The sequence below is a fragment of the Suncus etruscus genome, chromosome 4, assembly GCF_024139225.1.
Source record: "Suncus etruscus isolate mSunEtr1 chromosome 4, mSunEtr1.pri.cur, whole genome shotgun sequence".
NCBI classification, from domain to species: domain Eukaryota; kingdom Metazoa; phylum Chordata; class Mammalia; order Eulipotyphla; family Soricidae; genus Suncus; species Suncus etruscus.
Genome location: NC_064851.1, coordinates 68,317,787 through 68,335,168, shown reverse-complemented (window position 1 = coordinate 68,335,168; position 17,382 = coordinate 68,317,787). Strand labels below are relative to the sequence as shown.

At 35.5% G+C, this 17,382-nt stretch overlaps 1 protein-coding gene across 1 annotated transcript in view; it reads left to right on the top strand.

The window, feature by feature from the left end:
- Positions 1 to 17,382, top strand: part of FBXL4 (F-box and leucine rich repeat protein 4) — a 70,580-nt gene that overhangs the window by 26,505 nt on the left and 26,693 nt on the right. The window contains exons 2-5 of the mRNA XM_049771333.1: positions 2,384 to 2,501; positions 3,120 to 3,719; positions 8,863 to 9,205; positions 16,087 to 16,331. Coding sequence (XP_049627290.1) covers positions 3,208 to 3,719; positions 8,863 to 9,205; positions 16,087 to 16,331 — 1,100 coding nt within the window. The 5' untranslated portion in view covers positions 2,384 to 2,501; positions 3,120 to 3,207. The remainder of the gene's footprint in view (positions 1 to 2,383; positions 2,502 to 3,119; positions 3,720 to 8,862; positions 9,206 to 16,086; positions 16,332 to 17,382) is intronic.

Here is a 17,382-nt window from a genome sequence, read left to right as displayed (position 1 = left end):
TGTTTACAGATTTTGGCTAGTGTGAGTGGTGCTGCAATGAACGTAATATGTTTCTGGGAGTGGGATTGCTGAGTCATAAAGGTCGCGGTTATTTGGCGGGTGTGAGGGGAATTGTGTAGGAACTTTAAATCATGATGATAGTATGAATGTACCTAAATAGGGCTCTGTTTTCCCTTTTACGACTTTGTGTTGCACTAGGTGATGTCTTGATTCCTTGGGCTGCATGTCCAGTGAACTAAGTTTTCATATTCCTGTTTTTATGGCTAGGGTCATCTTGTTTATTTTTTATCTTTATAGTGGAACTTGAAAATATGACTTGTGGGCCCGGAGAGATAGCACAGCGGCGTTTGCCTTGCAAGCAGCCGATCCAGGACCAAAGGTGGTTCGAATCCCGGTGTCCCATATGGTCCCCCGTGCCTGCCAGGAGCTATTTCTGAGCAGACAGCCAGGAGTGACCCCTGAGCACTGCTGGGTGTGGCCCAAAAAAACAAAAAAAAAAAAAGAAAATATGACTTGTGAGTCTTCCCTTTTACGACTTTGTGTTGCACTAGGTGATGTCTTGATTCCTTGGGCTGCATGGCCAGTGAACTAAGTTTTTATATTCCTGTTTTCATGGCTAGGGTCATCTTGCCTAAATTTTTTATCTTTATAGTGTAACTTGAAAATATGATTTGTGAGTTAAAATAGCCTCCTGCATGAAATGGTACAACCAGTGAGGCCTATAACTCTCCATGAGTCATACTAGCTTTAGCTTTCTTTCACTCTGTGCTCTTTGACTTACTCTTTGTTTCTCATAACTGACTTTTCCTTACTTGTTTCAAACTTAGTTTATTATTCACTGGCTTGCTGATTAGATTGATCAAATCTTTTATTGTGGTAGGTTATATCTGGGTTTGAGAAGCAGAAGTATGCTGTTATATAAATTATTTTAAACCTAGTATTATTGTTTCTTTGCTTACCACTTCTCTGTTTTGAAATATTAGATATTTTGTATCTTCTGTGTATTGAATACTTTGAGAAAAGATCTTTGGCCAGATATAAACAAAGGTTCTTGTAGAATGTGCATTTATATTTAATATAATGGTGGTGCTACACAGTGCCAGAGAATATCTATGTAATCATGGAATAAAATGGTTGGAAAGGAATGAAAGAGCTAGTGAGACTTAAAAATTAAAATATTAAGGGAATTTATAACATCACTGAGTTTACTTAGTTATATCAGAAGAAATAAATTTAACTTGAAGAAATTCTTGAAGGAATTTAGATGATATGTTACATGTAAGAAAAGCCAGAAGACAATGTTTTATAAAACATTATAATGTCTATAAAACATTTAATTTCCATTTAATGTTCTCTTAAGTTTGCTTTCTAACAGTCCTCTAATAGTACTTAAACATTTATTTATTTATTTATTTATTTATTTGTTTGTTTTTGGTTCTTGGGCCACACCCATTTGATGCTCAGGGGTTACTCCTGGCTGTGCGCTCAGAAATCGCCCCTGGCTTGGGGAGACCATATGGAAAGCCAGGGATCCGTCCTATGCTAGCGCTTACAAGGCAGACATCTTACCTCTAGCGCCACCTTCCTGGCCCCATAATAGTACTTAAACATTTATATATTTTCTTTTTTTCTTAGAAGGAAGAGAGAGAGAGAGAGAGAGAGAGAGAGAGAGAGAGAGAGAGAGAGAGAGACCTACCAGAGAGAGAGAGAGAGAGACCTACCAGAACTATAGTTTTTATTCAGTACAGTTGTAAACAGATACAAAGATACCAGGAATGACATTTATTTTGCGTGAAACCAAGTTGTAACTTGTGAACCATAGTCATTCACACACACACACACACACACACACACATTTTCTTGTTTTTAAAGGTTTAAAAGGGACACCTACTCACCATGGTGGACCAGGACACGTTGCAAACTGTAGAGCTGGTTAGAACAATGGTGCTCTCTGAAACTCAGTCCTTTTCTAACTGGCCCTCTCCATTATTAAAAATTCCAGATTAGTTCAAAAATTTAAAATTTCGGGACCAGAGAGATAGCACAGCAGTAGGGCGTTTGCTTTACAAGCGGCTGTCCTATGACCAATGATGGCTCGAATCCCAGCATCCCATATGGTCCTCCCCCAACCACCCCCACCGCGGTGCCTGCCAGGAGCGATTTCTGAGCAGAGAACCAGGAGTAACCCCGAGTGCTGCCGGGTGTGGCCCCCAAAACCAAAATAAATAGATAGATAGATAGATAGATAGATAGATAGATAGATAGATAGATAGATCAGGGACCTTTAACAATTTTTACATTTCAAAATTTCAAAATTTTATTCACATTTTGGGGAATATTTATCTAAGTTATAAATCTAATTTTTAACATTCTTGTATTACAGGCAAAGTTATGTCCTATTTCAGCATTTGCTTCTGAATTTGGCATACAAATTTCAGGACACATGGATGAGTGCCAACTTTTGCATTTCCTGTGTGTATCTTATGATCCTTCTATCGTGGGTGAGTGATTTCTAACAGTAGTTGGCAAAAGAAACCAAATGCCAGCCAGCCATGAATTGATCTAACAAGTAATGCTAAAAGTTATTTGTTAAACACTGGTTATCTGTGATATATAAGGTAGTTAATTTAGTTGGCTTGGATTAACTCTCAGCTTAAAAAAAAATTTTCCATAGTTTGAAACTGTATTTATCATGTTTAGAAGAGTAATAATTAGTAAAAGAAAATCATTTGTTAAAAAAAATAAAATTATAGCAATGCTTGAGATTCCTTTTGATATATGGCAGCATTTTAGTGGTTCACCATATATTTAAAATAATTTTAGTTTTAAAAGTTCAAGGACTTACTAGTTCCTAAAAGTTGGTTATAATTTTATATAAAATAATATTTACTGGATCATACATCTTCCATTTTTTTCTATCAGCTTTGCTTACCATATGGTATAAAGTTTCATGCATTTTTAATAATCAGGTTTCTTAAAATTGCATTACAAAAGTTATAGTATCACTTTACAGTTACAGTTTAAAACTCATTTTTCAGTTTCACTCTGGGAAATTACATTGTTTAAAATGTCTGTTATGTATTCTTTTCTGCTTATTTATATTATATTTTTTCATGAAGCTATTCAATTTTTTAGAACATTCTTCAAAGAGTTCATGCATCTTGCTGAGGACACCTGACCTTTTGAAGCTTCATAATTCACATCTAGATGTCACCAGTCTTTCCCATGTTAACAGTTTTGACTATGTTTTATTATCTATGCCTTCGGCGCCGAGCTAGGATAGCTACAAGAGGAGAAATGATGAACAACCATAGAACTATAGAATCAAACAGCCAGACTTCTTCTCTCAATGCAGAGGTGGTCCAGTATGCCAAAGAAGTAGTGGATTTCAGTTCTCATTATGGGAGTGAGAATAGTATGTCCTATACCATGTGGAATTTGGCAGGTGTACCAAACGTTTTCCCAAGTTCTGGTGACTTCACTCAGACAGCTGTGTTTCGAACTTATGGAACTTGGTGGGATCAGTGTCCTAGTGCTTCCTTACCATTCAAGAGGACGCCACCTAATTTTCAGAGCCAAGACTATGTGGAACTTACTTTTGAACAACAGGTGTACCCTACAGCTGTTCATGTTCTGGAAACCTATCATCCTGGAGCAGTCATTAGAATTCTGGCTTGTTCTGCAAATCCCTATTCCTCAAATCAGCCAGCTGAAGTTAGGTAAGACTCAATTTTTCATGACCTAGTTATGCGGTTGTTTTACTATTGGAGTTTTCTATTTTATTTATTTGTAGAGAGAAAGTCTTTTTTCTCTCCTGGTTTTATATTTCAGCCTTGTGGTTTTTATAAATATAGTTATTGGACTATGTAATGCACACTCGTATAACAGTTACTAAACAGTACATCATACAGTCTTGCGTGTACCTTGTTCTCCATGTACTTAGATACATCCCACCCTCAAAGAAGTCACTAAAACCCACTTCCTTTGTGTTTATTTAGTTTATGTAGATATAAGCAATCCATTCTTTTTGTTTTGTTTTGTTTCTGGCAGTGATTAGGGTTACTGTGGCTCTGTGTTCAGAAATAACTCCTAGCAGACTTGGGGGACCATATGGGATGCTGGGGATCAAACCTGAGTCAGCTGTGTGCAAGACAACTGCCCTATCTGCTTTTCTATCACTCCAGTCCCAGTAAACCATTCTTATATGCAAAAGTAGCACACTGTTCTCATTGACCTCTGCTTATTAATTTCACTTAGTAGTCTATATTTATTTTTTTATACATGTACAAAGAAAGTACCTATTTTTCCACAGTAATAATTAGTGTATAGAGTATTTACACTTCAATTTATTAGCATCTTCCCTATTTACTGATATTTAATTACCAGGATATTGCTGTTAAGTACTAATATAGCTTATGTTTTCATTAATAAAAGTACATGTATGAATATTTTATCAAAGCCTCTCTGGTAGAATATCTGAAGACATTTCAGCATATTTTTTACTATGTATAAATTGGATAGGTAAAAATTTTTGTTAACTTTATTAAAAAAATAAACAAGAAAAATTATCTTTAAGGCTGCTATATTTATTTTCAAGAGACATCTATTTATAGTTCCTTCTTTTTAAAGTATCTGCCAAATTATTTGTCATTTTCTATCTTAGAGTTTTTAGACCTTTATATTTTATTATTTGTTAAATAGTTGATATTAAAATGTTTAAGAAAAGAAAAAAATTGTTGATAATATGCTGTGTGTAATAAGCATTGCCCTAGATATTGGGAGTCATATTAATGAACAGATATCTCTTTCCTCATAAGTTTATTTTAGCTTCAATAAATTTGGGGATACCTGTAGAATCACAACTGTAAGTAGAGGGGAGAGTAATCGCATAGATGAGCCCCTCTTCTGTAACACTTGATCTCCTTGATGTTCAATCTCCTCTACTTTAAGCAAACCATCTTCTCAAGCTACTAGGATGCAAATGCATAGTGAGTTTGAAGTATGTTGAAGTTGAAGAGATAAAACAATCCCATGGGGCCAGAGAAATAGCATGGAGGTAAGGCGTTTTCCTTGCATGCAAAAGGACGGTGGTTCGAATCCCAGCATCCCATATGGTCTTCCAAGCCTATTGAAGTTGGGAGAGTATGGCTGTAATATTTACTTGTTTTTCTCCCAAAACTATCATAATGCATCATGTATAGTATTAATAAGTCTTTTTGAAACACAGGGAGTTAGCTTCTATTAACAGTGTTTCCTATACATATGTAGAGCAGAGCTATATAGAAGTATAATTTATACTATATACACTATATATTATAGTATATATACTATGTAATATATATGTGTACTATGTGTATATTGTATATAGTATATATAATATATAGATTTCTGCCTATATACTATAGAGTTCTGTCTTTATTCCAACACCATGCTGTTTTAATGACTATTGCTTTATAATATAATATAAAGTGGGGTAAAGTGATACCTCTCATATTTCTTTTCCCAAGGGTTGTTCTAGTTTTCATGGGTGTTTATTATTCCAAATGAATTTGAGGAGTGTTTGATCCACAACTTTGAAGAATGTCATGGGTATCCTTAGAGGAATTGCATTCATTCTGCATCATGCTTTGGGGAGTATTGCCATTTTAATGCTGTTATTTCTTCCAATATATGAGCAGGATATGTATGTCTCCATTTTCTTGAGTCCTCTTTTATTTCTTGAAGCAGTGTTTTGTAGTTTTCTTTGTATAGGTCCTTCACCTCTTTAGTTAAGTTGACTTAACGGTATTTGAATTTGTGTGACACTAATGTGAATGGGATTTTTTTTTTTTTTATTTTTGGATCACACACACCCAGCAGTGCTCAGGGGTTACTCCTGACGCTATGCTCAGAAATCACTCCTGGCAGGCTTGGGAGACCATATGGGATGTCAGGATTCGAACCACTGTCTTTCTGCATGCAAGGCAAACACCTTACCTCCATGCTATCTCTCTGGCCCCATGGGATTGGTTTTTTTTTATTTTGATTTTGATCATATTGGCTTACATATCTTTCACAGTAGTATTTTAGGTACATATTAACATTGAATCATGGGAATACCCATCACCAAATTTGTCCTCCCCCCAATCCCTGTTCTTTTTCTGCAACCCATATCCCCCACCATCACCCCCCAGGCTGCTAGAGTAGGTGGTCCCCTCTTTGTTTAGCTTACTATTAGTGATCATATATCTGTTTTGCCCTGGTACCCTCCCTGTTTCCCCCTCTATTTGAGAGGTGGAGTTCAATAATTCGAGTGATGTGGTTTTGTTTGAAGGAAAGAAAGGCAATAGAATGGAGTAAAAAATAAGAAAAATATAAAAATAAAAAAATAAATTAAATAAGATGAAAATGGACGGAGTCCTTCTAGAGGCTTTCAACCTCAGTATGAGCGAGGACATGACAAAGGCAATTGAAATACCACATAAATACAGAAAGAAACATAAAATTAAACATCCAGTGAGCACTACAGCAATAAAGACTAGCACCACACAATAGTCTTGATTTTGAAATCAAATCATGCCGGAGTGCAAAAAGAAAGAGAAAGAGAAAATAAAATAAAATTGGAAACATCAACTTCAATATCTACACCAAAATAAAGATGTCAATAAAAATCGATCAATCAATAAATATATATGTGGGAAAATGATTATTTTGTGCTTTTTTTTTCTTTTCCCCCCTGCATAGGCACAGTAAATATTGGGGATATTAGAGAGGGAATTCCCTTGGTCTAGAAAATACAGGGTTTCTCCACCCCTGAAGTATACTGTCATGGGATTAACTTTAGACTCCTTGCATGATCATTTACTCTCCCCTCGGTGTTTTTGTGATGTATGGAAGACCAAAAAAAAAAGATTTCCCCTTTTTTTAGTGTGCTATATTATATTGTCAGTGCATTTGGGGGTGGACAGAGAAGAAAACAGAAACAGGTCACACGCCCAAAAAAGAAGTATATGAGACATTTAAGTGTTTTTTATTTATTTGTTTTTTGGGGAGGTCACACCACAGTGCTCAGGGCTCTACTCCTAGCTCTACGCTCAGGCTTGGGGGACCATATGAGATGCTGGGATTCAAATCAACATCCTTCTGCATGCAAGGCAAATGTCGGGCCCTGACATTTAAGTAATTTAGTAATAAAATAATAAGTTAAAAGCAGATATGACTCACTGGAAGTAGAGATTATTTTAAATGATAGATAATCCATTTAGTAGTCATTTAAAATATTTAAATAGTTATTTTTTATCAAGACACCATGATTTACAGTTATTCATAGTTGGGTTTTAGGCATAAAATATTCTGCCACCAGCTTTCCATGATAACCATTCTTTGAACTTTTGTAGTATATTAAAAGGTGTAAAAACTGGCAAAGGGATGGATGTTAGAACATTGTATGACTGAAAATCAACTACCAACAACTTTTAAACTCTGTATCTCATGGTAATCGGCCTATTAAGAAGAAAAGTAAATGTGGACAGAATATTCGCTGAAGACAATCTTAATGGGGATTGTTTAAGAGTCAGAAAATGTGATAGTAGTATAATAGGTAGGGCATTTGCCTTGCATGTGGTGGACCAGGATTCCATCCCCAGTATCCTGTGTGGTCCCATGAGTATCTCCAGAAATAATTCCTGAGTGCAGACCCTGAAGTAACTCCTTAGCATTGCTGGGCCTGACCCCATAATTAAATAAATCTTTATCAAAATGATTCTGTTAGATAAAGTAATAATTAGATGGAATATTTTAATTTTTATTATATTAAATATTTTAATATTTAGTCTTTTTCATTATTTTTGAGTACACAGATTCTTTTAATCTCATGCCTGTTTCATTTGTTTTTTTTTTTTTATTGTTTTTTGGTCCACACCCAATGACGCTCAAGGGTTGCTTCTGGCTGTGTGCTCAGAAATCACTCCTGGCTTGGTGACCAAATGGGGTGCCGGGGATCAAACCTAGGTCCGTCAGCACCATGCAGGGCAAATACCATACCACTGTGCTGTGGCTCCAGCCTCTTTCTTTCCATTTTAATTTTTAAAATTTGATTATTGTAATTTTGGTCACAGGTTTACAGTGATAGTAATATTTGTTTTGGGTTTTTTGTTTGTTTGTTTGGTTGGTTGGTTTTTTGGGCCACACTCAGTGGCACTCAGGGGTTTATTCCTGGCTCTGTACTCAGAAATCTTTCCTGGCAGGCTCCTGGGACTATATAGATGCCGGGAATCAAACCCAGGTTTGTCCCAGTGGGCTGCGTGCAAGACAAACTCCCTAACACTGTGTTACTTCTCCGGCTCTATGTAATATTTAGGTTTTAATGTACACAGATACTGCAGCCTACCACAACCAAAGTGCCTGATTCTCCAGGATCCTGTTATCTGGTTCATTTCTATTCCCTCCCTCCCTCTCACTGCTGATCATTCAGGTTTTGCTATCCGAAGCCAATGAAATATTTCCATTCTGTCTTTTCCCTTATTTTGTTTGTTTACCACACATGAGTGAGACCATTTGGTATTTGTCTTCACCCTCTGACTGAATTTGCTTAATAGCACAATACCCTCTGGTTCTTTGCAAATTGTAGCATACATTTTATTGTTTATTGTGGCACATAGTATTTCATTGTGTATATATGCCACTACTTTGTCCATTCAGCTGTTGTTGGAAATTTGTGTTGTTCTCATATTCTAACTATTAAGTAAGTGCTACATTGAACATGGGTATGCATATATATTTTGAATTAATGTTTTTGTGTTTGAGGGGTAGATGTGGGACAATAATCTAAGACAGCAGTAATGCCTTTTAAACTGTATTATGGGGACTTTTTTTCTTTGGCAGATGGGAGATTCTTTGGTCAGAAGGACCTACGAAGGTGAATGCTTCCCAGGCTCGTCAGTTTAAACCTTGTATTAAGCAGATAAATTTCCCTACAAATCTTATACGACTAGAAGTAAATAGTTCTCTTCTGGATTATTATACTGAATTAGATGCAGTTGTATTGCATGGTGTGAAAGACAAGCCAATGCTTTCTCTCAAGACTTCATTTGTTGACATGAATGATCTTGAAGATGACTATGAAGGAAAGAATGGATGTGGAATGGACAATCTGAAGAAGAAGTTTAGCAATACTGCCCTCAGGGACTTGCCTAATAATGGATATTTTGATAAACTACCTTATGAGGTAAGCCACAAATATTCAGCAGTTTTCTAATATTTAAATCTTTAGGTATCAATGTTTGTTTTGCTGGATATCATAGAAATAGAATTGCTGATAAAGTGAACATACTGTTTTGTATATTTTTATTTTATGTATATATTATGTGATTTAACCATTTTTGTTTAGGTTGCCTTCAGTGATTCTGGATAAATATTAAATGCAGGGGCTGGGGTCAAAAAATATTAAATGCATATTATTAAATCATCAATTAGCAACATCCCAAATAAATAAAACCTTAAATTATATTTCCTAATTTGACAAAAACATGGACAAGATGTCTTTTCTCCTTTAAAGATCTTATTTTAGACATCATGATATGCAATATTGATAGTGGCAGGGTTTTTTTATGCAGAAAACATTCCAGTACCATACCCTTTACCCTTCACCAGCATAGCTTCTCTCCACTATAGTTCAGTGCACTTCTCTAATCTATTCCCACAATATTGTAATTCTTACTAACGATAAGCTGTCAGTTTTTGTTGCCTTTGGTATTTGTTGTTTTGTTACAGCAGCATGCGCTTAAGGTTTTCCTTCATTAAATGCCAGTAGCACCCCTGGGTGTATGAGCAAGGAGAAGCATTTATATTATTTGCTGTGTATGCTTTAAAATAATATCACATTTATTCTCCTCCTTCTCACCCTTCTCCCTTCTTCTGTCATGCTCATAGCATACTCCTGGCACACTGTGCAGAAGCATTTTCAGCAGTGTTTGGGACCTATGTGGTGCTGGGAATTAAAACCAAGCGCCCTGATGTAAAACATGTGCACTGGCTCTTTGAACTTTCTCCAGCCCTAAAATTTTATATGGAAGGAGGGTTTGGGTCACACCCAGTGGTTCTCCTTGTTTGCCCTTACTTTGCACTCAAATCACTCTCATGACTGTGCTCAAAAGATCATATAGGGTGGTGGGAATTAAACCTAGTTTAGTGCCTACATAGCAAATACCTTACCTATTGTCCTATTTCTTCAGCTTCCTGGTAACTTCATTTTAAGAAAACTTTATAAACTCAAATTTTGAAGAATTCTTTCTAGCTTGCAAATTGATGGCTATTTTAGGCTTTCCTGTCATACACAAGTAGCTTGACTTGCATAGAATAGTAATCTTACCTCTTGAATGCCTGTACAACATTCTGAAAATCTAAGATAATTTATTCAACAAATCCTGGGACTAAGAACCAACTGAAGCATTTTATGTCAGGTATTTTATTCTGGAAAGGAAGCTTCAGACTTAGGTTGAGACTCTAGTCCTCAATGAGAAGAGGGAAGATAGATGAAGGAAAAATTGAGTTAGGTTGGTAGAAAGATACAGTGATGCTAATTTTTGGGGGAGGTTCCAAGGAGGATCCATGCTGGCATGGAACAGTTCATTTGGAAGAAATCATACCACTTTAGTTCTTGCCCATTTCCTAAAACTATGAAATAGAAATTTAAGTCCAGCAAATATGGTTTAAATAGTGTGTTGAATTCTATCCAGACTTGGTAAGATCCTAGACGCATAGCATCCAAGTGACTAACAGAAGAGAATATATATATATACACAAAGGCAAAGAGAACATAATAGAGCAACCTGTTTGGGAATGCCTAATGCCTTTACTTTAGAAGGGTAGAAACAGGGTATTAAAACTGTAAGAGATGAATTTTGTTGGCTCAATGGCTACCTCAGTTCTTATTCAATGAAGGGAACACTGTGTATTTGAATGATAGTGATGTTTGGCAGTGTACTTACTTTCAAGTGTGCTGTGCTACAGAGGGCAGGGTTTTACCAAGAAGTTTGCATTATCAGTCAGCGCTCCTTGGCATGTTCTCTAATACAGATACTCCTCGCTTAACAACTTTTCTGTTTAGCGACCGCTCGCACTTACCACCATCTCTTCACCTTACCTACTTTACTAACTTTATGTTCTGTAATACATTGCAGTACTGTGTGTAAATTACACAACTTATGCAAATTAAAACAAGTGGTAGTTTTCAGATTGATCTTTCTCGTTATTTTACTGATTCAGAATACTGTATTGTCAAATACTATGCATATACTGTAGTACTGTATACAGTACATGCAGGTCCTCTCTTAACAAACAATTTGCTTAACGACCAAGCCATTGAGACAGAACTTGGTTGTTAAGCGGGGAGTATCTGTATAGAGCAAAGTCATTTGGAGAGAGCCATAGATATTTTAGACTCTACAAAAAATAGCTTTTTCTTAAAAAGTCAGTTCATTTAACGTTAGACAAGAAAAACATCAAGGGCATTTTTTTCTTAGGAAAAAGAAGATGGGAGACATCACTTTCCCCATTTTCAAACTAAATATAAGGCAATAGTCATTAAACAGTATGGTATTTGAATAAAGACAGACCATCTGATCAGTGGAATAAACTTGAATATTCTGAGACTGAATCTCAGGTATATGATCAATTCATCTTTATAAAGTGACAATAAATACAAAGAAGAGCAGGGAGAGCTTTAACAAGTGATGTTGGGAAAACTGGTCAACTACATGCGAAATAATAAACTCAGGACTACTCTTTACCATTGTATACAAAGGTCAAATCAAAATAGATTAAAGACCTTAATATCAGACCTGAAGCCATAAAATACATAGAGGAAAAAGTAGACAGAACACTCAATGACATTGGAGCTAAGGACATCTTCAGAGATGAAACACCACTGACCAAGCAAGTGTAACTGAAGATAAACAAATGGGACTACATTAAAACCAGAAGTTTCTGTACCTCAAAGGAATGAACAGGATAGAAAGATTACTCATGGAATGGGAGAAACTACTCACCTAGTACCCATCTTATAAGGGGCTAATACCTAAAATATCTAAGGCATTGGTAGAACTTAATGTAATACAAACATCTAACCCCAACTCAAAATGGGAAGAATAAAATGGGATGAACTTTCTAAAAAAGAAACTTTCTTAAAGAAGAAATACAGATGACTAAAAGGCACATGAAAAATGCTCCATATCACAAATTATCAGGGAGATACAAATCAATCAAAACAACGAGATTAACATCTCATACCACAGAGACTGGCACACATCACAAAGAATAAGAACAATCATGGATGCAGGTGAAAAGGACTCTCGTTCACTGCTGGTGGGAATGTTGACTAGACCAGCATTTTGGAACAACAATATAGACATTCCTCAAAAAATAGAAATTGAGCTTCCATATGACCCAGCAGTACTGTTCCTAGAAACATTGTGTTGAGTCCCCAAAACAATGCTTTTCAAAAGCCCTCTGCACTCCTATCTTTGTTGCAGCACTATTCCCAATAGCCAGAATCTGGAAACAACCATAGTGCTTGAGAACAGATGAGTGGAAAAAGAAACAGTGGTACATTTACACAATGAAATACTTTGTAGTTGTTAGGAAAAATGTTATGAAATTTGCTTATACATGGATGGATATGGAGTATTATGCTGAACGAAATGAATCAGGAGAGGAGTAGAATAGAATGATCTCACTCATTCTGGGTATTTAAAAAAGATAGTATGGTGTCATTATCTGAGACAATACTGATAAGGACCAGGAAGACCTGTGCTTGGTAGGAAGCTTGCCACAAATAGCAGGGAAGGGCAGTTAGGTCAGAGAAGAGACCACTATGACAATATTGTTGGAAATGATAACTCTAGGGAAGGACTGAGTGCTGAAAGGAGAGAAAATATACCTAATAATCCTTCAGTAACAAAATTGCAAACTAGTGTCTAAAAGGAGAGGGAGGGAAGGAGAGAAGAAAGGATAAAGAGAGGGAGAGAAAAAGAGAGGAGAGAGTGTTCAAGCCAGCACCATAGAGGTAGAGAAAATACCATAGTGGCAGGTAAGGGGTAGGGCTAGAGGGAAATTTGGGAAAATGATGGCAGGAAATGTGCACTGTTGAAGGATGTTTTACATTATATGACAGTCAGTCATGATCAACTTGGTTACTATCTCACGGTGATTCAATTATGGAATTTATTAAAACTTATTTCTATTAATTCATATTCACTTTCATGTATGCTTTATTTTTGAGTGAAAAAGGTATGGAGTCATAGCTAACATTGCAGAAGTTACATTAAATGCAGGCCTTTTTGCACATGCTTTGGTCTCCTTATAGAAGAATTGCCCATGTGTTTGACCTCATGTGAATTTTTCCCTTCAAAAGAAAAAAAAAGTAGCCTTGCACATTGCAGAGAGCAGTTCCAGAAGTACTACCCACAGAGTTTTGATGTTTAGGAGATCATTGATTTTTCCTTTCCCATTTTCTGTGAACTATGACTTAGGATGGGAAATGAAGAAAATCTTACAATATGTAGTTAAGGCATCAAGGAGAGGAAAGAGAATGAAAGAGGGTTGCTTTCTAAGTATAATATATACTGATGGTAGCAAGCATGTATAAAACTGTCCACCAGTAATGAATAATATAGCATTCTAACTTGACATCTTTGTGTCACTTAAAAAGGGGCGTATCAAAATGAGGAAGAGTATGAAGTCGTTATAGTTATTATCTCTTCATTTACCTTTCAGAGGGAAAAAGAAAGACAAGTAAATGGCACAAGATGCAGCCAAATGGCAAGTTTTCTGTTGAAGATATAGATTAGGAGAGATCTCAGAATGTTTATATGCCAGTAGAGAGAGAAACTTTTGGCCATGCAAAACCAAGATAACAGGAGTAATTAAGACTTGCTGGGATATTAATTAGTCATTATAAAGGCACAATATCAGGTAAAGACTTAATGCTACAAAATTCTACATCAAATCAGAGTGATAAAGAAGAGAAACTTTAAAATTATTTTACCCAAATGAGTTAAACCAAATTAACTTAAGGGGGAGCCCTGTTTAATGCTAAATGATACAATTTTTATTGTTTAAAAATGTAATTATGAATGATATTGAATGATACCTAATACTTTAGTATCCCCCTATAAAAACGTATATTGGGGCTAGAGAGAGATAGTACAGACATTTGCCTGGCATGTCGCATACCTGGGCTCAATCTCCAACAGAGCATGGGGTTCTATGAACAATGCCAGATGTGACCCCCTGCCTTCAAACGAACTCCTTTTGACAGATTAACTTCTGGATGAGTAGTAGTGATTAAGGAAATGTCATATGAGGGAAGTAAAAATTTTTTATCTTCTGTCTTTCTTGTTTGGGTTTTTAATGCTTTATCTGAATTTCTTTCATTGTTGATTTTACATTATTTTATATGTCAACAAATCATTGTTAGCAGCATGGTGAGATATTGATTTCTGTGTCACACCACAGATTAAGGACTATTACTGGACTCCTGTGTGTGTGCTCAGGGTGTTTTGGTGGGGTTTGTATTTCCTTTCTCTTTTTCTCTCTCTTTCTCTCTCTATCTCTCTCTTCTCTTTCTATTTCTCTCACTTTTTCTTTCTCTTACTCTCTGTCTCTCTCACACATACATATCTATATTCTGATGTTAATTTGAAAGCCCAGTTTAAATGTTAAAAACATCAAAACTATCACAATTTTGCTATATTTAATGTGTATTAGTTAGCTGTTTATATTTTTATATATAGTCCTTAAACCTTTTTAAAGAATATGGTGTTGTCTTATTTTATAGCACTTTGCTCAAAACCAGTGGGTAAGAGGCTTCTCTTGTATGTGGTGGACCAAGTTTAGTTCCTAGCACCACATAGATTCCCACAAGCCCACCTGAAAACTGTTCTCTCTCTTTCTCTCTCTCCTTCTCTCTTTCTCTCTTTCTCTCTTTCTCTCTCCCCACTCCCCTCTCTTTATAAAAAAAAAAAAAGCAAATTGGGACTAGGAGATAGTATGCCAGTTAGAGCACATGCCAACCTGAATATGATCTCTGGCACCACATGATTTTCCTAGCTTCTCTGCGTATAGCCCTGGAAATCTCTCTGCAAGCACTGTCAGGTGAATCTGTTCGTTGTTGGCACCTCAGTGCCTGAGCAGAGTCATATCCCCTGGCTTTTGCATTTAAACAGCCTGGAACATCACCAAAGCTAACCCCCCTGTTCCTGAATATAAGTTAGGAGGTCCTCTCCCCCACAAAAGACAAAAGAAAAAGTAAAAAATAATCTTGGACAAGTTCAAGGAAACTTTTAATTCATGATAAAACTATCTTTTATTCAGTTGCCTTAGTTTTTGGTATGTATTTGGCATTCTATCATCTGGATTAATTATCTTAAATAGTCCCTGTTATGTCATTCTTGGAATTCTGCAATTATCCCTAGCTGATTGTTTTCCTGCCTTCCCAACATCTAATAGTATTCCCTGAAATGGTCTTTCTAAAATACAGATGTGACCATGTAACTCTGCAGTATAAACCCTTTCAAGATTCCTTATTGGTTTTAGAATTAAACCCAAAAAATTCCTGTGAGACGATATGTAGCCCACTCCACGCTATAAGCTATTCTTTCCTTTTATCTTTCACCCTTTAAAAGCTGAGCTTTTCTAAGTACAAGTAATTTTTGGGTTTGGAGTTAGTAGATTGTTGGGTTTTAATGGAATGTTTAGTAGCGCTAATAATTGGGGCTCTGTGCTTCTCTTAGCTATGCTATATAATGGTAATATTCTACAGATTACTAAAATACAACTTTGCACTTTGGATAAGTGAATAATCATATTTTACAATTATAATTTTATATGACTTTATGTGTACGTTTTTGCTTAGGTCAGATAATGAATAATTTTGAAATTTATAGTTCTTACGTATTTGTTTCTTTAATTGTATAACTTTATTGAATGTTGATTTATTTAGTATATGAGTAGATTGTACAATAATGTTTTTATGACACTGTATTATGTGCTTAATAAAATGATACAACGTTTAAATCTTGAAGATCTTGGTTTCTCTACTTTATGTAGCTCATTCAACTGATTCTGCACCATCTTACGCTACCAGACTTGTGCAGATTAGCACAAACTTGCAAACTACTGAACCAACATTGTTGTGATCCTCTACAATATATCCACCTCAATCTGCAGCCATACTGGGCAAAACTAAATGATACCTCCCTAGAATTTCTTCAAGCTCGCTGCACTCTTGTCCAGTGGCTCAATTTATCTTGGACTGGTAACAGAGGCTTCATCTCAGTTGCAGGATTTAGCAGGTTCGTGCCGAATCTTTTTGAGATTATTTTATCAGTAGACTACACTTACTTTCCATAGTAAAAGTGGTAAGAGTGAATGAATTTTCTGATTTTCTTCAGTTACATTTTGTAGTATTATAAATGAAGCTCTGCCCTTTTACCTTGTGGGTTTTTTTTTTTTTGTCTCAGTAACTTTCTTAGAGTAACAGAGCTACTTTTTTCTCTTTCGTATTTTCAGTACAGATGATTAACACATTTTAAAAACTATTTCCAAATCAAAATCTACCTCTCTAATGTGATTTGTCAGAAATGGAAAACAATTTATTATAGAACATTTTTAATTAAGTCTTAATTACATGTGCAATACATCACCCAAATTTAGAAGCTCACTTAAACTAATTATGTTGAAAATGCAATCGCATGCTAAATGGGCGACCATGCTTATAGACCTGCCCAGGTGTTTCTGCTCCTTTCTATTTAAGCATTTAGTTTTCTTGCTATTAAATGTCACCTGTTAAACATTTGAAAGCTTGTACAAGTGCATATTCATTTAGTAACACCATAGTAATTTTTCTTAAGATAAAAACAGGTGTTTTTCTCTTAACCTTGATGATGGTTATTCTCATTGTATGCTACAGCATAATCCTATAATTTCATTAATTTAAATAATAAATGAATAGACATTTTAGGGAAATTACCTGTTATTTTTTGATTAATAAACAATGTTTTGTGCTGATTTTAAAAGTTAAAAATCTCTTTGGCTCTTTCTACACATAACCCAGTGGATACATTCTTAAGCAGTGGTTTATGAATTAGACATTTGTATATTGAACTTTGTTTCCCCTTGACTCTGATTATAAAAATAAAGATGCAATTCAAGAAATAAATATTTGGTGCCATTAAATTCAGATGAAGTACTAATGTTAGAAATAGTAGCAGTGTGTTCAAAATGCTAATACTGATAGTTTATTCATCAAAGTAAAAATAAACATGAGTGATAAGATTCATAGCCATATTGGAACAATGCACTGAATTTGTTTTTTTTGCTAGAAATAGATGCAGGAAAGGGTTT